Source organism: Schistocerca nitens, chromosome 5, assembly GCF_023898315.1.
Source record: "Schistocerca nitens isolate TAMUIC-IGC-003100 chromosome 5, iqSchNite1.1, whole genome shotgun sequence".
NCBI classification, from domain to species: Eukaryota; Metazoa; Arthropoda; class Insecta; order Orthoptera; family Acrididae; genus Schistocerca; species Schistocerca nitens.
The window spans coordinates 734,234,036-734,258,485 of NC_064618.1; the positions used below are offsets into that span (position 1 = coordinate 734,234,036).

The 24,450-nt window shown below is 38.6% G+C and overlaps 1 protein-coding gene across 1 annotated transcript in view; it reads left to right on the top strand.

The window, feature by feature from the left end:
• Window positions 1-4,653: 4,653 nt before the first annotated feature.
• Window positions 4,654-24,450, top strand: part of LOC126259861 (sorting nexin-16) — a 29,067-nt gene continuing 9,270 nt past the window's right edge. The window contains exons 1-5 of the mRNA XM_049956918.1: window positions 4,654-4,922; window positions 5,016-5,292; window positions 11,725-11,848; window positions 13,812-13,901; window positions 13,989-14,207. Of these exons, the coding sequence (XP_049812875.1) occupies window positions 5,105-5,292; window positions 11,725-11,848; window positions 13,812-13,901; window positions 13,989-14,207 (621 nt within the window). The 5' untranslated portion in view covers window positions 4,654-4,922; window positions 5,016-5,104. The remainder of the gene's footprint in view (window positions 4,923-5,015; window positions 5,293-11,724; window positions 11,849-13,811; window positions 13,902-13,988; window positions 14,208-24,450) is intronic.

Here is a 24,450-nt window from a genome sequence, read left to right on the forward strand (position 1 = left end):
TTTCAGTTAAATGAAACTGGTAGTTTTGTGAACAGTGAAGTGACACAATACTAATAGTTTCATAAATGTAGTAATTTTTGTAATCGGAATAAAAAGCTTTGTCTTTATTGGACTATTTTTTTAGATATATTATCTCACTGTAGAATCTGTTGTATCCTAGATGCAGAAATGTTGATATTTCCGGCCGCGGTGGTCTAGCGGTTCTAGGCGCGCAGTCCGGAACCGCGCGACTGCTACGGTCGCAGGTTCAAATCCTGCCTCGGGCATGGATGTGTGTGATGTCCTTAGGTTAGTTAGGTTTAAGTAGTTCTAAGTTCTAGGGGACAGATGACCTCAGAAGTTAAGTCCCATAGTGCTCAGAGCCATTTTTTGTTGATATTGCTGTAGCTGCAGATGTGTTAAAATTAAAATTATGTAACTATTCAACTGTATATGGTAACACTTGAACAATTCATTCATCTAATCATAGAAGTACATCAATAATAAGTTATTCTTTCTAGCCTCAGCTATCATCAATGAGCGCAACATAGCGATTAAATGAGGCATAATAATATTTACATCAAGAGCTAAATGAACTATTTACAGTGCCTACTGTAATTTAGAAGATGGCCGACAATTCAATACGATGCGACTATGCATAGCAGTGTTGACAGCAAATAAATAATAATATGATCTGCCTAGAGGCATAATGTGGCTGTGGAAGTTCGGCCAGTTCCCCAGAACCACCAAACACTAGTGTTCCCACTCGCTCAGAGAAAAGAAAGGAAGGGGAAAAAAACGGAAAAGTTAAAAGCAAAAGTGTAAAATTTGATAAATGCGACATGCATTGTTACACGTTGATGAATGTTTTAAGTATGTTAATGATAAACAATTGTGTTATGGAAGTAGTCTTTTGAATCTGAGCTGCATGGGTTTCACTCCTTTCAGACTGTACTAACAGTATACATACATCTTAGAGATACATGGTATTCGTGGACATGCAGCCAAGTGGATAATCTCGTATATCAGCAACAGAAAGAAGTATGTGGAAAAAGAAACTGAATGCAGATATGAAATCAGGAATATTAAGTACAGAGTGCCTCAAGGATCTGTATTTCACCCACTGTTGTTCAACCAGTTTGTAAACAATATTGATGTCAGTGAGAAAGATAGAAAAAGATTATACGCAGATGACATGACTCTAATGAATGTGCAAAAAAATTTGCAAACACTGGAAAGAAGTGCGTTTATTTCAATTACTAACACAGCACAATGGCTTATACAACATGGTCTAATTTTAAATCTAAAAAAGATAATGTTCATGGTGTTCACAAATATAGAAGTGGAAGAACACATAGATATATTCATAGGTGAAACAAGACTGGAAGAAGCTACCACTATTAAATTTTTGGGGGTTACAGGTGATAATATGCTCCAGTGGAGTCAATATATATATATATTGTTTGCTGTAAATTAGGCACTGCAATATTTGTTATGAAACAGCATGCACATTATGCCAGTAAGAAGCTTCTATGTACAGTGCACCATGCTCTATTTGAACCATACCTACAATATGGAATTACTGTTTGGGGAAATTCCAGCAGCAAAAATACAAAAAGGAGATTTACATTGCGAAAAGAGCTGTTAGGACCATCTTGAACAAGAAACAAAGAGACTCATGCAGAACTGTTTTCCAAAGTCTAAAAATACTGACATATCCATCTCTATACATTTACAAAACAATAATATCATTAATAAAAGGAAATGCAGCACTAGAAAGAAATGCAGACATTCATACATACGAAACAAGAAATAAAGGCTAGCTAAGAAGTACACAACACAGACTGAGAGTTGCTGAAATAGGTCCATGGTACTTGGGTGTCAAACTCATAAAATGCCTTCCAATGAGCTTGCAGGCCAATGTGAGCAAAAAGACTCTCAAAAAACTTTTATGGGATTATTTAATGGAAAAAGGATTTCATGGTGTTGAAGAGTATATGTATCAATGAATGAAAACTGCAGACTGCATATGCTTTCACAACCAGTCTCCATTCAATTTTGGTTTTTTGTTTTTTTTGTAAATGCTGACTGGAAAATGAAATGGATGAATGAATAACATGAAAACGTGAATACTGAGAGAAAAATGTTAATATGAATCTGATGTAGTATGTAAATAATTTTCAGGGCCTAAAAAGGGGTGAAAAATGTATGCAACATTAATATAAGTATTGCCACTTTGACATATTAAATTGGAATAACTCGGTTAAATATTGAAAGAAAACAGGTTTAAGCTGACATGTTGTATATTACAAGTACACACTTTGTACAAAATGCAATCACATGGGATCAAACAAAAATCAGTCAGTGAATCAATGGGCAATTAGCTTCAGCCACATTTTTAAACAATCTTCTTTGGGGACTAATTGCACTTTCACAGTATCCTTTTAATGAACCAAAGTCTGCATCTGCTTCATTATAGATAATTGCACCATCTTCAGAAAAGTGTCTGAGGTAGCTATTAATATCATATTAATTATGCATCTCTTGTCTACTTTCCCCCCAAGGTAGCAGGTTGTGCTCTACCTATCAATGAATCTTCAATTCAGCGACGAATTTCGTTTGATACACCATATTATTGCAGTTTCTTTAATACGGCTTACAGGGCATAAGTTGTAGTAGTTACACAGAAATGAAGAGACTTGGTATAACTGCATAATATACACAAGTAAGGATAGCACCATCAAATAAGCCTTTGGCCAAAGAATACAACAACTGTGTACAGTATTATGTACAGGCAAATAGCTGTATCAAATGTTGATACACCAGAGAAAATAGAGTTTGTATCTTGTTTTAGTAAAGTATTAAAAATAAGCTAGACTGTTTTTCTAAAAGGTTTTATTACTTATTTTGCTTTTTTATCGAATTGGGATGAGAATGGCTTTGGTAATGACATAGTTCTTGGAGGAGGGGAGAGGAATGAGCATTGTCTGTGGAAGATGAGGTGTGGGTGGTGCTTTTGCTGAGTTGCGCGGGGGGGGGGGGGAGAGGGCAAGTGTGGAGAAGGAGGACAGGCCCCACTCTAGGAACTTACCTAGCCCCTCCCCCCGCCCCTCCCCCAACCTAACGCCACTAATGACTGTAATTGTGCCACTGCAGCTAGCATTGTAAATATTGAATATATATATATATATATATATATATATATATATATATATATATATGTCTGTGAGTAGTCCAGAAATTACCGATGGATGTCCTCTTTTACTCATTGTAACTTTTTAAAAATTAGACTGTGTGCTGCAGAATAATTACGTTGTTTCTATTACTATTGAGCAACTTATTTGTACCGTTGATGCGTTGTACCGTAATGAGTAATGTTCACACATTATGGTTTACCTGGAAAGATATCTGTGCATGAAATAAAACGCTGCAGAACTGCCGAGTTCAGGCGGCACTGTTTTGCCAACCCGCTATCTGTTGGTTTAAAGGAAGCACTTTCAGGGCAAGTGGTTATACTCTCATGTCACCAATTCCTATTGAAACAAGTTTCTTTCTGTGATCAATATCTTCAACTTGTCCTTAAAAAAAAAAAAAAAAAAAAAAAAAGGTAGCGATATTTCAGAGGCACAGAGAACAGTCAAAGTGGCCCACTCAGTGGCTCGTTAAGTGATGTCAATTTTCCACAAGAACCTGAAGACACACAATTATCCATCAAAGGCTGTAACCCTCACATGATACGACAGAAAACCTGTATGAAGAAATCGAATTCACCTAGTGAGAGACTGACAGCTACATTGCGATTCATGGCAATAAAAAGTTATAAAGATTTGGAGTTTCTTCTGCATTATATTAAAAACTTACACAAATGTACACAATCATGACGAAGGAGTTTATGAAAACGAGTAAATTACCCAAATCGAATATAATTCATCATATTTAATTTATCAACATAATAAGGATTCGTCATTTTCCTTAACTCTCAACAGTAAACGATTTGCAATGAATTTTTTTTTACAATACAGTTTCTTTCTTTTCACAGGGTCTACAGCTCTGATTTTTTATTATTGTAATAATAATTATTATTGTTATTATTTTATTACACTGCTACCATGCCCGATCGCTGTATTCCTTGCTGTCAGCATCCTACAAACATGTGTGACTCCTATATACCCACTTCAATATACCCAACAATAAAGTTTTTGAAATACCAACGCTATCAACCATTCTAGAATTAAGTGTGCGCACACGGATTGATTAGGCTGAAGTAACAGCTGACTCAACCACGCTTCACGAGCCAGATTTTTGGCAATTTCCGATCCACGTACTACAATTTGTCTGTGTAGATGTGTAATGCACCCATAAATTCGAGCAGTTTTCTCCAACCTGCCTCTCCATTTGCCTCGTTAGTGTGCATCTATGCGCAGATATGACATTCGCAAATACTGGTGCAGGGATATCGTAGCGTGTGAACCAATGTATTATTTCATTATATCGTTCTCGTGACAACGGGCCGGGAGAAAATGGCATATTTAGTTTTGAGTAGTATGCAACGTAACCGTCTGACGCCCCTACCTGCATGTAATTTATAAATGTACTCTACGTCATTTAGCAGAGATACGAATAATTTATTCTCGATTGTAGGCGCCGCAGTTGTCAGCACTGAAAAATGTAATCACTGCCCTTCTGCGCACTTTGTTTGACGCGTGACCGATGTTTATTAGCGATTGTAGCGTACGTCAAGGGGTTGTTGTCGATTGTATGTCATTGTTAGCAGCTTTAATTCGTGACGTAACTAGTTTGATGTAACGTAAGAGTGCTCTACCACTTCTACCTATTTGCATGGATATTCGTCCTAGAGATTGGCGCAGAAATTCTTGCATGAAGTGACATATGAGTATGAAAGTTCATGGCAGCTAATTTGGACGCAAGTAGGTTACTCGTCGGTAAGTCCTACATTTAATGATTGTTTAAGATTTTCATGTTTTAATTTCAGCTGTATTCCAGTTATTCATTCCTGTCGTCACTTTTTTTGGCAGCAAGCGACAATGGAATTGAAACACATGTTTTTTACTGATGATTATGGATAAAGAAAGTTACGGACGCTAATGGTACAAAATTTGTCGCTATGGCAGCTGACAGTAGCCCCTGTGTGAGTGAGGTGACATCGGCTATTAGTAGAATAAGAATGGGCAATAATTCTGACACGAAAGGTCCGCGTGTGGAGAACGATGTACGAACACCTTCATCTTCACCTCAGTCGCCGGAAACACCAGTGCTCGACATTACAGAAAACCATGTTGTGGATTCTTTCAGGTTCGTTTTTTAAAACAATTTACATAAATTTAGTAACTAATGCGCGATAAATACTAATTAAGTTGTTTCAAACGTTTGATGCATTGCTCCTTCCATACTCTAATGTGGGGACAGGAAGGGGTTTGTGAAATTGACCTTGTTTTGTCTTTGGAAATCTTGGCGTTGGGCTGACAGTTAAAACTCTAAATAATGTTACCTGATTTGACAACTTTCATGCACATGCACTCAGTATGTTTTTATTATTGGAATCTGGTTCTCAAGAGTGACTTTTAAGAGATGCTTCGTATCTCTTTTTTAAACTAGAAATTGTAGCAGTTTGACTGGCCAAATTCTCACCAGATTGCAGGTAGTTGGTCACATGCCTTCCACAATCTGTCTGGATCACTATCATAAATTGTGCAGAACATTCTGAAGAAAAAAACACGATTTATTATGTTTGCCTTGTTGAATTAATATGTACTTAAAAAACAAATAGAATATTGTTAACGCTGCTTAGTGTTACAATGTTTGCGAGTGTATTTTATTTTCATTCTGTCAACACACCAGTAATAACAGTTTCAGACTAAGCTGTTTCTGTTACCTTGTGCTGTATTCAGTGAATTATATGTAGCTCAAATTGATTTGTTAGCTAATGGCTCCTGACATTTGTTTTGAGATCAAACTGTTTTTAATGTCTTTTAAGTTGCCAGTTTTGTTGGATGGTGTGATCAGGTACAAGTAGTAACTCGTTAATACTTTTGGCAGATAAAATGCTTGCTCAAGGGGAATAGCTTCACCTTACCAAATTCCTTTGCTACTCAGATGCCTGTTTATCTTTGTTCTCTGTTAAACCATTAAGCTTCAGTCGGATGTTGGTGTTGATTAATAAAGCAGTGTGCCATTCAGGTAAACTGCATAATTCATACATCGTACACTGACTGATCTATCAGAATATACACAGCTGTGATTTCATTATAAGGTCATATTAAATGAGTCCGTTTCAAATTCTGTGGTATATTTTTTTCACCAGTGTGTGTTTAATACTGTGTATTTCATAAAATGCTGTTCTTAAATTGTGGGGATTGGCTAAAAATTGGGGATGCTTTGAATAGAAGAGTATACAACAGTCAGGTGGAGCACAGGGCCTAAAGTGGTTTATCCAGCTCTTGTGTTCTGTGCTGCTGCTGGCAGTTTGTTATTGTTTGTTGTAGCAGGTTAGATGATAGATTAAAGTAGCCAATGAAACTTACTCGATCATAGAATCTTGTTTATCGATCATAGAATCTTGTTTATCATTAATATTTGGCTCTTTTTTTCCAAATATGTGTCAATTTCCTAGCTTGTGGTTAGGTTGGGACCTAATAGCATGGCTTCCATTCCTGGGAGTGAAGCAAGCAACAGTGAAATTTGTAATCTTGGTTGTGACAATTATTTGGATTATTTTTGGAATATCTCACAATTTTGGAGGTGGTGGTCGGGTGGCACCTAATAGATCCACTTAAACAAAACACTGGTTAACATCATCTATAAAGCACAGGAAATTATGAACAAGCAATTTTTGTTGGCCACCCACATCCAGTTCATGATTCATCATGTTCACTTCCCACGATTCATTGAGCTAACAATTACCAACTGCAGCACTCAGTAGAAAAGCTGAGTACTCTGTAAGTATGCTTCACTGTGGTTAGTAATAACTTCAAGAACCTAGACTACAGGGTGAATTATGATGGTGTTCATATGCTTGAAACACTTGTCTAGTTACCTAGAGATTGTTACCCACACTGAACCATTTATGTATGGTGAGACAAGAATCCTGTTTGTCTGCGATATAACTTGATCATTTTACTGGTGCTGCCAGAAGCAGAGAAAAAGACTCTAGTTGAAAGATATTCATTTATCTCAGAGTCCTGCCAATGTAACATTGCCCTAGAAGGGAAGTATTACTGTGGACATTGTTAAGGGTAACGGTACCAGGACTGTGGCAAGCAGTCAACACTACCTTCCCCTCACTGCAGCTCTTCCCTCAGCAGTGCATGGAGTGGGGGACAGGGGTGGAAGCAAGGCATGTCTCCTGCCATGACCTTCAGGCACTGCATGAATCATGTTTATTGTGGACAAACAGTACCTTGCAGTGCTCCATGCGACTGGCAGAATGTGTGACTTAAGTAAACAGACGTAGGACCAATATGCAAAACTATAGATCAGCATTCTTAACTTGTGGTTGTCATTTGGTTTTTGTGATGCTTTGTGCTTGTATGGAGTAACTGAAGTATGTGATATTGGCCATCGCCTTTGATCAGAGATGTTGTCAAGATGGGCGAACACTGTCATTTTGACCTTATGCAGTATGGCTGTAATGACATCATGCAATGAAGATGCAAATGGGAAAACAGTCCCATTATAGAAACCAAAATAATTTGAGGAAGAACATGAAATGAATGGGACAGCTATGGGAAATAGGGAGGAAACAAACAAAATAAAAAACATTCCTAATAGAAAATATGTACTCAAACAAAAACTTCTTCAAAAATCCAGTAAGCCAACATAACACGAAATCCATAAAATTGACGTAGGCAATTTCACTTCTCACAGTTCAAATGAAGTCTATGGTACCATGAAACTGCAACTCACTCGAAAAGCTGATGTCAAAATTTCACTTCATCTCTGCAATGTTCCCTATACCACAAAACGACAACTCTTTTCCAGCACTAGTATGGAAAACTTCAATAGATCCATATATCTAGAACAAAGCCCAATTATTTATTTATTTTGTATTCTGTAGATCCAGGTAAGCTAGTGAATTGCAAGAGTACCGGCATATGTATCAAACTACATGTAGTAAATATATAACATACATAAATGCAACAACAGGTACAATAGAAACAAGATATCGAATAAGGACTTATATTCAATTTACAGAAAATAGTTAAACTGTGGAAGAATGATATATAAAGACCAGAAACAAAGTTAAGCTAAAAATTACAATAAAGAAATACATGAATATGAAACACCAAATTTTCACTTGTTTATAATAATGCTCAAAATGAAACTAAACTTGTTCTAAAAACAACAACAAATTAGTGGTGACATTTGATTTTTCTTGGAAGTTCATCGATTGTATAAAAATATTTCTGTATAAGGCACTTTGTGAAAGTGTGTTTGAGTCTCAAAGATTATGTATGAAGGCATTTGATGTATGGTGGGAGTATATTAAACACCTTAATGCTGGGCTAATAAACTCCATTTTGAACCACATTGGGACCTTCTGTGTAGGCTGTTTTATGTTTTTGTCATAACATTTGCTGTTGTCTTTGTAGAGAGGGAAGCTGTTACAGACAAAGATCAGCAAGGAAAAAAATATACTGTGAAGAAGTGGTAAGGATCCACATCTTATGAAACAACTACCTGCAGGAATGTCTGTGATGGACACTACTCATTTTTGTGACTGCTATTTTTTGTGCAGTGAAAATTATTTTTGTGAGAGATCGGTTACCAAAGAATGTAGAATGGAGCAGTAATGAACAATAAGAAGCCAAAATAGGAAGCCTTAATGGTATCTACTTAGCCACTGAAGGAGTAACCCACAATGAAAATATCGCTGAGCTAATTTTGAAAAGATGAAGAACATGGATAGACCAGTTACTTTTGCAGCCTGTATAAGCGCCCAGCAATTTTGTCTCCTCAACTTTATGTAGTGTTCCATATTGTTGCCTATTGTACATGCAAAAGCATACTAATGAATTTCCTTATCAAAATAAATACAAAGCAAAAATGAAATCTCCATCCATTTACAATACACTAAACTAACAGTTTCAAAGCTGAAAACAAATCTGTAGCGAATAACAACTGACTACAATAACTCACTAACAGAGTTCCAAAGATACCATTCTGGTATGAAGTAATTAGTTCTTGACAAACTGTCACATGCTAACACCACTCAAAAGCAAATGTGAAACTTTGACATTCAGCACTAGAGAGCGCCACAGCATACTACAAAACAATCTCTTCAAACACAATCCATTTCAAATTGGGGAGTAACCATGACTTTACACCATTATGTCACCAGTAAAAGTTGAAAATGAGAACCTACATTCTGGTTGACCCACTCGTACATGAATAATTAATTTTTCTGCCACATGTATTTTAATTGGATGATTAACAATTAGTTAATTGTCTTCATGTTTGACTTTTTAGTTTTTTTTTGTTTCCTCATAAGTTTGTGTTTTTCTGTTTATCAGAAAATCGTAGGCATGTCATATGTCCACTAAGAATTTTTTTCCTCTTCATTTTTAGAACTAGCATCATTAATCAGACCATGCATCTGAAATAAAAGTTCTCATGTATTATATATGGTAGTTCATGGTGTGTTTTTTATTGTTTTTCTATATTTGCTGTGCCCTATGTCAAGAGGATGCAACCACAAATAGGGAGGAGTCTGTTAATCTGTGTTCCAAATGTGTGGTGAATAATAACACACCTTAGGGAAATATTAGCAAGGGATGGGAAGAAACACCAGTGCACACAGTGTGTATGCTTGAGGGCCTCATTCTACATGTTGAAAAGACTATTCCAGAAGTCATTGAGGGAACATGGTGAAACCAACTGCAGATTGTGGCACATGTTGTGCCAAACGATGCCTGTCATTTTGGCTTAGAGTTTGATATCATGCTTGGCTCATTCCATGACTGGTATAGAAGGGTAAGAAGAAGAGCCTTGGTCAGGGAGTTTCAATAAAGCTCACAGTTTGTGGTGGTGTCCCCAGAACTGATTCTGACCTTTAGATTGTGAGTTGAGTGGAAGGATTGCACCAGAGGCTTTGAAGGTTCTGTGACAATCTAAGCTCTGACTTCCTGGACTTGAGCTGTAATGTTGAGAACAGTAGGTTCCCCTAAGTGGGTCAGGTGTACACTTCACATCGGAAGCTGTTGTCAAGGTAGCTGACCATGTGTGGGTGCATATGAGGTTTTTTTTTTTTCAGTTCAGGTGACTCTCCACACTGTCAAAATAACAATAGCTTTAGGGGACCTGGGAGTGTCAGTTTGAGAGCCAAAGAAATGTTCGTACAGGTGAGAGTTTTAAAATTCTGGAGATTAGCTACCAAAGCATTTGGAACAAAGTGACAAAGTTTGTTCTCTCTCCCAAAAAGCAGTGGACCTCACATAATACCAGGTACAGAAAGATGATTAAAACCTGAAATTGAAAGCAGTAAGATTTTTAATATTTAAGTGTGTATCAAAAGGATAGACTACTGATAAATGGGGTGGTGTATGTGTTGTCAAGGTATCTAAACTGTGTGCAAGATTGTCTGGGCAGGTCAAGGGTTGGCATAAACTTAAAACTGGATCCATCTATTGACCACCATACTCACCTACAGGTGTAACCAGAAACTTCATTTCACTAGTATCTAAGTTCCCCAATCATACTGTCATCATTGGAGACAATTTTAGTTATCCAACAGTCAATTGGGAAAATTACAGTTTTATATGTCTCTGATGTGATGGAAGTTCCTATGAAACATTAGTAAAGGTGTTCTCTGAGAACTACTTAGAACAGGTTGTTTGGAAGCCCACTCATGTTGGAAATATATTGTATCAATAGAGACACATAAAAATCCCACGCCTAAACTGGTAACCATGACAATGAGACAGTTGTTGCAACAATGAATACTAAAGAGCAGATGCATTGTAATCTGAGCTGCGAAGTTGGCAGTTGAGTTTGCACGAGGTGTGCTTGCTTGTGTGTATGAATGGTGTGTTTTTTTCTTGTGCTGGTGAAGGCTGTGCCCAAAAGCTTTGTGTAAGTGCCTTTTAATTGTGTCTGTCAGCAACTTAATGTGTCTTCTTTATGGTAAGTAGCAGTCTGTGTTTTCTTACATTGCAGATCCTCTTCAGTCATGTTGCACATCACTGACAGAAACTTGACTCTGACAAATTTGCAAAACAATCGGAAACAATCTTTCCTAAAAGTGATAGATTTCCAATAGTTGAAATAATAAATGTGAGACTGTTGTTGGGTCAGACCTTTGTGAAAAATGTAAAAAATCACCAACAAAAAGAAACCACCATACAAAATTACAACTTTTCCACAGTCCTTAAAAACCTTCTGGTTATACAAAAACTTCACCAGCTCTGAGATGCCATTGTTTACAAATATCAGGTGGCAAGTCTTAAAATAATAGTAATGTCACATGTCAGTAGAGCCATCTATAAGGTTATGTGCATTCTAACAATTTCATGGGGACCAAAGAGTGTTTGTTAACTAATGAAAGCAAGACCTTCAGTAAATGAAAGTTGTCAAATTGTAATTATTTTGTGTGTTGGATAGATGTTCTTGTGATTTAGAAAAGTACTGTTTTTTTATGTGACCTAAGTTGTATGAGATGATACCAGCTCAGTTCTTCGTGTCTATTTGGAAAGACAAGGTAATCATTGTCCATTTGATCATTTTTGATAGGTTACGAATGATAAACTCCGCATCAAATTGCTCCTCACCCAACAGAGAGAATACAAAAGCTGTATCAGACATCCAGATACCTATAGTGGGATATGAGGTGATGGAGGAACGTGCACGATTCACTGTAAGCATAATTATATTGGCATACTATCTATTTGGATTATTTGTGTGTTGTATAAATGTTTTTTGTTGATCTGTGTTTATTTTGTTTGTTTGTTCTACATTGATATTAAGGTAATGGGCATGTGACTTAGGTATTGTTTTCCCTATTTAGTTGTTTAACCTATTCCCGACACTTGTAAAAAAAATGTGGAATATTTGTGAAAAAACAAATCACAGTTGGTAGCAATGCAATTTCCTTTTAACACATGTGACATGCAATATCTAACCAGACCTCAATTCCAGCACTGTTGTATCCTAAAAGTGGCATCAATATGATTGACTGTTATGAGTTTTCCTACAAACTGTGTGACGTGACATTGAAGCTGTAATGGAACAAGGCAACAATGCTTAAGATTAAATTGTATCAGACAGTGAAACTGGGGTATTTCAGCGCACAATAGAGAGTACACTCTTCAGCTAACACCGAGCAAGATGGCGCAGTGGTTAGCACACTGGACTCACATTTGGGAGGACGACAGTTTAATCTCGCGTCCAGCTGTCCTGATTTAGGTTTTCCTTGATTTCCCTAAATCGCTCCAGGCAAATGCTGGGATGGTTCCTTTGAAAGGGCACGGCCAACTTCCTTCCCCATCCTTCCTTAATCCGATGAGACTGATGACCTCGTTCTCTGGTCTCCCCAACAACAACCCAACTCACCTTCAACTAACTTCTGATGTTTGTATCTGGCTAAGGTCAGTGTACATCTCTCAATAACTCAACAGTGGATGTAGCTTTTATGCAGCCAGGATTGGATTGGATTGTTTGGGGGAAGAGACCAAACAGCGAGGTCATTGGTCTTTTATGCAACCAGTCTGCAGTGTACAATATACAAAGTGTTTACTTTAAAACCAAGTGCACCCAACCTTCTTTCCCTGTGTGTGTGTGTGTGTGTGTAAGTTGCCAACAATGTACACAATGAGTATGGCTTTGTCACGAATACCAAGATGCAATGCAATCACCACAACCTAAAGCATAGCTGCAAGTGGTTCACAAAAAATACATTCTTATAATGTCCCCATCTGAAGATGAGCCTGCAGTTGCTTGAAAACTAGTTAATGCCAAATATTGTATCAGATTCAAAAAGTGGCTGGTTGCATATCATGCCTACATAAATTGCCAGTTTAAATCACAATTGCAGTTCACCATCCACCGCCAGCAGGAATTGATCTAAAATAAATGCACACAGTTGATTACTCAAAAAATGTAATTGCTTTGAGCCACACAGGATTTTACATTACTCTGACATCATATGTGGCAGCATTTGTGACATTATTTGTGAGCAGATCTGTACCCCTACACTGTGGTTATATACTGCCAAAGAGTCAGAAGAACATTTTTTTAATTTTTTGTTTTATTTTATTTATTTATTTATTTATTTATTTATTTTAGGCATAAAAGGATTGCTCCATTTTCAGTTTTTACCTCATAAGTGTATTCTTGATTGTCACATTGGCACTGACATCACTAAAACTGCCATTGTGCTATTCAAAACAAGCAGTAGATAATGCTTATTTAGGAATTCTCTAACACCACGAAAGACCCTATCTGCACAGTGCTTATTGCACACAGGAATTCTTATCATCATTTGTGTGAGAAGTTCTGCTACATATGTGACAAGACCCCCAATTATGCAGTGAGTTCCACTTGTTTACAAAGACTGAGGTGAATACCGGTGAAAAACTTTTACATGTGGCAATAAGGTTTTATAGCTGGTAACAAAATGCATTACCATGAAGGCCGTGCCTGTGATGTCATGAAAATGCTCACAAAATGTAAGGACATAATTTAATGTACCATATTTTATAACAGTACATGAAATGTAATTGGAAATACAACACTATAGCAATATTTTGTATATTATATACCTTATTGCTGAGATATTTTTGTATTTTGAATTTAGCAACACAGTTATTTGTTTTACACAGGTTTATAAACTTCGAATTGAAAATAAGGCTTCTGGTAATTGCTGGTATGTGTTTCGTAGATACACAGACTTTGTGCGGTTGCACTCAAAGGTAAGGAACTAATCATTTGAAATATGTTTCTTACACTAAATTGTATGCTCGCTGATGCTATATAACTGGTGTGACATTGAATTACAGTTGCGGAGTGAATTCCCTGATGTTAAGCTGCAACTACCACGAAAACGATGGTTTGGGGACAATTTTGATCCTGCGTTCCTCAGTGATCGAATAAAAGGACTGCAGGGCTTTGTTAATGCCATATTGAATCATCAGGAACTTTGTAGCGCTCAAGCTGTTAAAGACTTTTTCTGTCTTGATGAACCACCATCATATACAGAAAGCCTTGAAGAGTCCAGGGTAACAAATTTATTTTCTATTTTCATACAGATTTTAAGTTTGTAAGTATGGACATTGTTACATAAAGGTATAGCTATGTGAATCTCTCTGTATGACTAGTGTTTCTCCTCACACTCTCTAAGTTTCGCTCATTAGCTTCAAAAACATCTTGAAATTAAGGAGTGAAATACGTATAATTTGGTCGTGTGATTTTCTTTCAAAAATTTGATGATAATTGCCATAGAAATTATTTGTGACTAATTATATTGGAGTTTTGCCTGCCAGATTTTCTTGTTATTAGTACCAGATCAAAAATTATCTTTCATTCAGCTGAATGGTTTGGCTGAGGGAAAGTGTAGTCTTCCCATTCATCTGCAATTAATGTTTTACAAATCTGATGTACCTTATTATAGTCTGCAATTTATAATGTGCAAAAAATATACTCATGAGTTACATACACAGTACTATTTGGAGAAGATACTGATTTGATTCACTGAAACAGTTAATTTTCTGTTTTCATTGAGAATTTGGCTTCTGTTGAGTGACACACATCTAGGAAAACGGATGATGAAAGTAAGGTGCAAATTCTGATAACAGGTGTCATGGCACACCCTTGAATGATCAAGATGGGGAGACTTGTACACCTCAACAATACAGATCGCTGTACCATAGGTGCAACCACAATAGAGGAGTATCTGTGGAGAGCCCAGACTAAGCTGAGTTTGTGAAGAGTAGCAGCAGTGCCCTTTTCAGTAGTTGCACGGGTAATTGTCTGGATGGTTGACTGACCTGTCCATATAGCATCAGACAATATGGCCTCACTGTCTTGGTGCTGCGAAGGGGCTGGAATCAATAGGAAACTACAGTCATCATTATTTTCCCTGAGGGCATACAGCTTTACTTTATGGCTTCATGATGATTGCATCGTCTTGGAAAAAATATTTGAGAGGTAAAATAGTCCCCGCCCCGCTTGTTATCTTCAGGTGGGGACTACTTGGAAGGATATTGTCATAAGGAAGAAGAAGACTGGTGTTCTACTGGTTGGACCTTGGAACAATGGATCTGTAGTGGTCAGGATTGAGACTCCTATTGTTTCGGGATGAAATGTGAAGTGTGGCGAAGCAGGCTAGTCGGCACACTATGTACTAATGAAATAACATTAGTGCAACAAGAATTTGTTACATTAAAGCTGCTGGATATCATTGTACAGCGTCCAGCTCATGTAATCATGGAGTCGGGTAGGTGGCAGGCTGAGTTTGTGAGCAGTGTAGCCCATAAAACAGGCCTTGCTACCCAGGACAGAGACTGCATTTTTATCAGAGCACACTGATAGACATTGAAGTGGTGTGCTCGGTTACTCTCTCAGCAGCTCTATACGCAACAGCATAGCCCTTTCAGTAAGGATGGCCGGGGATGTCGATGGCTGCTTAAAGATATTTGTTGGTGGCAGCAGAGGTTAAGATGCTTCCTGAATACTGAGACAAGTGGACAGGTGCCCAGCACCATGCATTTGGCACAGCAAGCTGTAGGTATCAGGTGTTGCGATATGGGCATAGCAGTCTTGAAGGAGAAAGTCATGTTGTCGAACAGTAGCAGCACATCACGTTTGGCCTCTTCACTAGTGTACTACAATGTAAAGATGGAGACCAGAGCTCGGAAGCCTGAGTATTTATTAGTGCTTCTCTGAGGTAGTAATGTTATCTCTGGCACGTGATGACTGAACATAGCCTACTTTTCCAGGCTCATCAGTGGTATTCACCACCCCTCTATTTCACAAGAGTAGATTTCAGGGCTTCAGGTTGTTGCCTTTCTGCCATATCAGCAGGCTTATTGATGTTCTTGTGAAACTTTTACTCTCTATCTTATGAAATCAAGCTGTTCTGTTAGAATGATGTGTTGTTTTCTCCTCGTTGAGGTCATGTTGTCGAATTTAGGATTCGAGCCCTTGCCCGTGCGGGGTGAGGCAATATCATCAGAGTTTGTTTTGCTTTCTGCAATGTTGACATTCTGCCTGTTGTCATTCTGATTGTGACACAGGGATTTGGCATGGTTTGCTTTGGCTTGGTGCTGACATTTGTCCATGACAAATTTCTGTTGTTTAACATTTGCCTCTTCTTTAAAACATTCGTCCCGAATTTTTCGTAGTTTGCACCTGAAATAATCTCTTAAAATGCGTATTGCGTAAGTAAATGCACATTGTACAATTTTCTGTTATTTAAACATTTGAGAAGCTTGTTCACTATGTTTCTTTGTTCTGTTCTTATTCTTGAATTGTCTCTTTTGAGCCCATATTTTCTAATACAAGTTTACAATCTTATTCTGTTTTACACTCTTCTATTTACCCACTTGACATATTTGATAGCTTGGTGAATCAGATGCATGAATTGTTTTATGCCCTAAGCAAATTAGAGTGCACAAACTGTTAGTGGAACCATGGCAGTCCTATCATTGGTAATGCTTGTGGTGTGGCTAGGCTAGGCTATCTGACGTCAGTATTTTATTCAACATCTCGAATGCTGTTGACAGTCTGTTGCTCATTCAAATTTTACACCTTTTGGCAACAGTCGGTTCAGTGATTCATTAATTTTTGCAAAATGTTTCATGAATCCCCTGTAATAATTGCATAGGGCTAGAAATGACGGAAGTCATTTGGTTGTTTGCTGTGTTGCGAAATATCATGAACTACCAAATTAGTAGGGAATCAGTCTTTTAACACTTCTGCACTAATCACATTACCAAAGTATTTAAGATTTGTTTGTGCAAAATGGCATTTATCTGCAGCAAGCATCAGATGTGCTGCTTGTAATCTGTTAAATATGTCTTCCAAACACTTGATGTATTCTTCCATGTCTCTCAAAAATGCAGTTATGTGTAAGTACACCACACATATCATAGGTTTCAATCTGCGAAGTGCATCATCCAACGGTCTCTGGAACATAGGCAGAACGTTTTCAAGTCCAAATGGCGTTCTTTGGTACTGGTAATGATGTGATGGAGCCGTGAAAGCAGATTTTGGTCTGCTCAGAACTACTACTAGCTGGTGATACTGCTTCTTAGGTCCATTGCTGAAAAGCATTTGTGTTGACCCAGATTGTCCAAAGTCTCTGTAATACTGAAAATAGGACGTGTATCAGTGATGGTCTTGGCATTCAAGTATCTGTAATTACTACAGATCTGTACTACTTACTACCATCCAGTGACTCTTTTGGATGATGATGGTATTTGTGGTCTATGGACTATCACTATGTTATATTATTCACTCTGCCAGTTGCTGGTTGGTAAATTATTCCGTTAACAATTGTAAACACTTGAGAATGTGGTATGGTTTCCTACAGACTGTAGCATTGTTACCTGTTGGTAGGTGCTATTGAGAAACAGGCATCACTGGAAAGGACCATTTGTGCTAAACAAATCTAAAAGTGATTGCAACAAAAACGTTCCATTGCTTGTTGATCACTTCCTTGCAAGTGATTCACTTTTTTTGCTTAACTCAAATGCATTAATAGTTTGCTTGTGGCTCTGGTCTTCACATAACCTATCAGTGTCTTCTTCATCCGGAACATCTAAACTGGCAGTCATCCAGATCTTTGACAGACTGGCTTCATCCATGCCAAAATCATCTAGGTTAACAGGAATCATGATCTCACCATTTATATTACTAGTGCAAGCTGTGCTTTTGCATACAAAACAGTGTGTTTCATATACTTCTATGTTCCTTTTTCTTTGTAGTGGCTCTAACCCCCCCCCCCCCCCCCCCACACACACACACACACACCACGTCTTGGGGTATGTTGGCATCTGTAGAAATCCAAACCAACTTTCCTGTGTATGGTGGTGGTGGTATTTGTCATGGGAACTAAATGTTAGCAGTTCAGTTGGTTCAGTTGGTAACACCTTCATGATTGGTGTACCTTGTGGCATTGCCTTGCTTCCAGTTGTTGCTCCCAGCGGACAAAAAGTTCCACCGAGTTCAGTTGTATACTGCAAAAGATCAGTTTTGACATGATGTTTAGTTACAAAGTCTAGTCCGAGAATGTCAGAATAACTTCCGACAACATTTGGCATCATGTTCATGGGTTCATGAAAACTCTTATTGCCATTGCTGAAGTCAAGCATTGTTGCCCATAATGACTTCACATCATTGTCATGTACTCCATGTAACCTGTATCGTGGAGATCCATGTCACCTTCTGTGTAAGAGATCCTCTCTGACTGAAACATGTGCACGTGTCTCCTTAAAAATTGTGTTACTTGCTCTGTAGCAGCTAATGAGCAGTCTCTGTATGTGTGTGTGTGTGTGTGTGTGTGTGTGTGTGTGCAGTCTTCTGTTATACTGGGAATGGCTTCTGATGGGCGATGCATATCTATTTGTATTTAACGGACACTTTTTGTTCTGATGTTTCCTTGTTTCTATTCCTGTGTGCTCGCACCTTATAACCGATTTGACTCGAAACAATCTGGTTGGCAACATTGCTTCTGTGGATGACCCTTAAGTCCACCTGTGTAACACTTGACTGCAGAAGTGAAGACCAGTGGTCATTACGCCCTTCTGTATCAATATCCATTTCCTCCAACGTGTTGTGGTCCTAGTAGATTCAGCCAGGTCCGATGGATTCTCCATCCTGACTCTAACTCTGTTTGACGCACCAGCGAAGATAAGACAACATAGAGAGCCCATTTTTCACTTTCATTCAAATTAACTGCATCAGCTTCTGCTCTTTGTGTCAGCTCGTGTGTTTGTGCACAACTCTTACGGATTCTGTCTGAAGAAGATTGCGCAGACTCATTTGTCTTCTGCACTAAATTACTCAGTTTCTCTCAAAAAAAATCTCTCACTGTTTTGCTTCTGGTAGCACTTGTGTGAACCATCAGCCAGCTTTTGGAACGTTCCTGCCTTGCTAAGAACGTCATGATACATTATATGTGCTGTAGCTTCACCTATTAACCCTATGCAAACATGTTTCAGTCATCCAATTGCACAATTCAGTGGTAGATAATAATATCTAGTGAACACAGTGACATGCTCCATTGTTTTTCCAGAAAAAAGATATTAAATTTGCTGCTGACTGACAGAGAGGTGGGGAGAGTGGACTCAGCACGATTCTTCCAACTCCTGATTGCAACTGCTGTACCATAGCTTGTAAGTTTGAACTTATTTATGCAGGTTTTTATTTTCCTGCTCATACATTTTTACTTGCTCTGTTAAGGCAGTGACAGTTTCACCCATAATAACAGCATGTTTTCCACCATTTTGTGGATAACACCACTGCCGTTCCTACAACTGACGATACAACAAATTAATTCCTATACTCATGACTGCCAACCATTATGGACTGTCGATAATTGTTACGAAGTTACGGGATGTTGCAAAAAAATTATGAAAATAGACATTTTACAATTTGATGTTAAAAAAACAAAGGTACTGTTTAGCAAAATGTAATCGTATGCTACTACAATGTTTTGTAGATTGTAATGATTTCCTTCCTGAGCAGGCAGTAAACCTGTCTAAGAATGATTCTGTCACTACGGCTGACTAATGACACACTTACACTGAATTCAAATCGTGTTATGTGACATTGTTCGCAGCCAGTACTGGGCTACCTGTGTTGTCAACATATTGGAAAAACAAAACCAGTGTTCCACGGCTGTATCTGTACAGATCAAAGGAATATTGTTCTCCAGCAGGATTTATTATCTGACTTCAGGGAAAAATAGTTGTCAGTAGGCTACGTGAGCTGCCACCATATGAAAGGATTGTGACAGCAACAAGAACAAAAAATTAACACACTTTCTAGAAGGCAGAAATGAATGTATGTAGCAGGCAGCAGTCAGTAGTAAAGGTGGATGTGGCAGGGGTATCATCAACTGCAGATTCCCCCATCAAATTTATTGGGCATGTGGGTAACATTGAGGCTGAAGTAGTTTTTGTAACTGAAAATGATAATTTGGATTAATTTTAGTGTGAAAATAAAATTAAATGCATGATCAATGAAATATATCATCTTTATTTGGTGTTGGAAAAGTCTGAAATATATTGCTTAAAGGCCCAAAACAGCCTTCTGATTTTTAAAGTTTTCTGTAATATGGTTACTGACAGCCTCTCCTCAAGGGTGGCAGCTGTGCATACTATTCCCTGTTATTTCCTTTAAAAAGTGATAAATTTGCAGGTTCCTGCAGTCTCGGAAACAACACTCTTGAGAGGGGAATCAAAAGTCCCTGTGTGTTGTCATGGCCGCAAGCGAGAACACAATCAGAAAGGCCAACAGAATAATTCCCTCTCACCGCAATGAATTGTCGAGATTTATATCCAGACAGTGACGACGATGATGCTGCAGAGATTGGTCATGCTATGGAGGCATCAGCCGATGTTAACATTTGTGACGTCAGTTTTGTAGTGGCCTGGCTTGAAATCCCGACTGCATCAGGGCGATGGAGTGTGGAGTGCAGTGTAGCAGCCTGATTGTCAAGCTGGGTGCTAATGATACAATATTTGCATAACAAGAACATATTACATAAAAGTTTACAACTGTGACACAGAGAAGACTGTAGTGATGTTGAGGCCGGCGGCAGTGTGCGCCCGGCATTGGGACATGCTAATGTTGTCTCAGCAATCTCTGGCAGACATTGTCCTGCGACATCCAATTCGCATAACCATGATGTTGGGCGGGTGACAGGTTGTCCTGGTAAGCGGAGTGGACCAAACAACAGGCTTTGCTGCTCAGGACGACGATTGCATTTTTACCAAATACTCTGGTAAGCATTGAAGGGTTGTGCTAGGCTTATCTCTCACTGCACGGTGTCAAGATGAGCAACAGCATATCCTTTCGAACAAGGAAGGCTGGGATGTTGATGATTGCTTACAGGTACTAGTCTTGGGCAGCAGCATTTAGCTTGCCTCTCAAATACTGTCAGATGGACAGTGTGCTAAACACCATGAGTTCGGCTCATTGAGTCGGGGGTGGAAGTCTTTAGGTCTTCTCATTAATGTTTGTGATATCGGCAGCCCACGATAACTGAGTGCAGCAGACCAGACAGATGGCAGTTTCGAAGGTTGAAGTCATCTTGACGAGCAGTAGCAGCAATCACAGTTTGAGACTCGTAACTAGAGTACTGCCATGTAAAGATGAAGACCTTGGCTTGGAAGCATGAGAATTTATTACTGCTTGTCTGAGACATTGACATTATGTCTGGCTGCTGGTGAACAAATGTGTCCTCCTTTTCTGGACTAGTCATTGGTCCTCATCACCCCTCTACTTCAGAAGAATGCGTTCCAGGGCTTGCGCATGTTGCCTTTTCACCACAGCAGCTGGCTGATAAGTGTTCTTGTGAAGATTTTATTCTCTCTGATGAAATCAAGCTAATCTGTTACAATAATGTGATGTCTTCTCCTTGCTGAGGCTATGTTGCTGAGATAATTATTCAAACTTCTCGCCTGAACAAGGTGAGGCAATGTCTTCCTGGTTTGTTCTACTTTCCACAGTGTCAGTAGTGTTCCACATGTTTGTCACTTTGATTGTGACATAGAATGTTGGCCTGGCTCACTTCGGCTTGGTGCTGGCTGTAGAGGATGTTGAGAAAACGTCACACTTGCCTGTAATACATTTCCGCTCTAACAGATTCCTTTGTGGGCAGGTAGGTTAGGCAATTTAAAAAAGGGAGTGGATAAGTTCAATATGAATGCACTGGGAATTAATGAAGTGTGGTGGCAGCAAGGAGCAGGGCTCTTTTTGGGTCAGTACAGTGTTATCAACTCAAAAGATAGGAGTCATACAGGACTAGCCCTAATGTTGTTATTGTTGTGCTCTTCAGTCCAGAGGCTGGTGTGATGCAGCTCTCCATGCTACGCTATCCTGTGCAAGCTTCTTCATCTCCGAGTAACTATTGCAAGCTACATCCTTCTGAATCTGTTTAGTGTATTCATCTGTTGGTTGGTCTCCTTCTACGATTTTTACCTTCCACACTGCCCTCCAATACTAAATTGGTGATCACTTGATGCCTTAGAACATGTCCTACCAACCGATTCCTTCTTCTGGTGAAGTTGTGCCACAAATTCCTCCTCTCCCCAATTCTATTCAGTACCTCCTCATTAGATACGCAATCTACCCATCTAATCTTCAGCATTCTTCTGTAGCACCATACTTCAAAAGCTTCTATTTCTCCCATGTCTAAACTATTTATCGTCCATGTTTCAAATCCATACATGGCTACACTCCATACAAATACTTTTAGAAAAGACTTCCTGACACTTAAATCTATACTCGATGTTAAAAAAATTTCTCTTCTCTAGGAACGCATTCCTTGCCATTGCCAGTCTACATTTTATCTCTTCTCTACTTCGACCATCATCAGTTATTTTACTCCCTAAATAGCAAAACTCCTTTACTACTTTAAGTGTCTCATTTCCTAATCTAATCCACTCAGCATCACCCGATTTAATTTGACTACATTCCATTATCCTCATTTTGCTTTTGTTGATGTCCTTCTTATATCCTCCTTTCAAGACACTATCCATTCCGTTCAACTGCTCTTTCAGGTCCTTTTCTGTCTCTAACAGAATTACGGTACCATCGGCAAACCACAGAGTTTTTATTTTTTCTTCATGGATTTTAATTCCCACTCCGAATTTTTCTTTCATTTCCTTTACTTCATGCTCAATATACTGTTTGAATAACATCAGGGATAGGCTACAACCCTGTCTCACTCTCTTCCCAACCACTGCTTCCCTTCTATGCCACTCGACTCTTACAACTGCCTTATGGTTTCTGTACAAATTGTAAAAAGTCTTTTGCTCCCTGTATTTGACCCCTGCCACCTTCAGAATTTGAAAGAGAGTATTCCAGTCAGCATTGTCAAAAGCTTTCTCTAAGTCTACAAATGCCAGAAACATAGGTTTAGCTTTCCTTAATCTAGCTTCTAAGATAAGTCGTAGGGTCAGTTTTGCCTCATGTGTTCCAACATTTCTACTGAATTTGAACTGATCTTACCCAAGGTCGGCTTATACCAGTTTTACTATTCGTCTGTAAAGAATTTGTGTCACTGTTTGGCAGCTGTGACTTATTAAGCTGATAGTTCGGTAATTTTCACACCTGTCAACACCTGTTTTATTTGGGATTGGAATTATTATATTCCTCTTGACGCCTGAGGGTATTTCTCCTGTCTCATTTATCTTGCTCCCAAGGCTATTAGTAGTGCTAATGGATTGTTGTCTGCTCCAGGTGCCTTGTTTCCACTTAGGTCTGTCAGGGCTCTGTCAAATTCTTCACGCCGTATGATGTCTCCCATTTCATCTTCACCTACGTCTTCATCCATTTCTGTAATATTGCCCTCAAGTACATCACCCTTGTATAGACCCTCTATATACTCCTTCCATCTTTCTGCTTCCCCTTCTTCGCTTAGAACTGGTTTTCCACATGAGCTCTTGATATTCATACAGGTAGTTCTCTTTCCTCCAAAGGTCTCTTTAATTTTTCTGTAGGCAGTATCTGTCTTAACCCTAGTGATATATTCCTCTACATCCATACATTTGTCCTCTAGCCATCCCTGCTTAGCCATTTTGCACATCCTGTCGATCTCATTTTTGAGACGTTTGTATTCCATTTTGCCTGGTTCATTTACTGCATTTTTATATTTTCTCCTTTCATCAATTAAATTCAGTATCTCTTCTATTAAATCTCAGAGATCTGTGTTCAGGAGAAAGTTAGGAACACTTGAGATAATAGTAATGCTATGACTTGTTGTGGAAAATAAATAAAAGAAAAGAAAATCTAAATTTATAGCCTTCATAGAGTTGACTGGACTACACTCTTCAAAATGCAGAAGGTTGTTGTTGTTGTGGTCTTCAGTCCTGAGACTGGTTTGATGCAGCTCTCCATGCCACTCTATCCTGTGCAAGCCTCTTCATCTCCCAGTACTTACTGCAACCTACATCCTTCTGAATCTGCTTAGTGTATTGATCTCTTGGTCTCCCTCTACGATTTTTACCCTCCACGCTGCCCTCCAATGCTAAATTTGTGATCCCTTGATGCCTCAAAACATGTCCTACCAACCGATCCCTTCTTCTAGTCAAGTTGTGCCACAAACTTCTCTTCTCCCCAATCCTATTCAATACCTCCTCATTAGTTACGTGATCTACCCACCTTATCTTCAGCATTCTTCTGTAGCACCACATTTCGAAAGCTTCTATTCTCTTCTTGTCCAAACTATTTATCGTCCATGTTTCACTTCCATACATGGCTACACTCCATACAAATACTTTCAGAAACGAC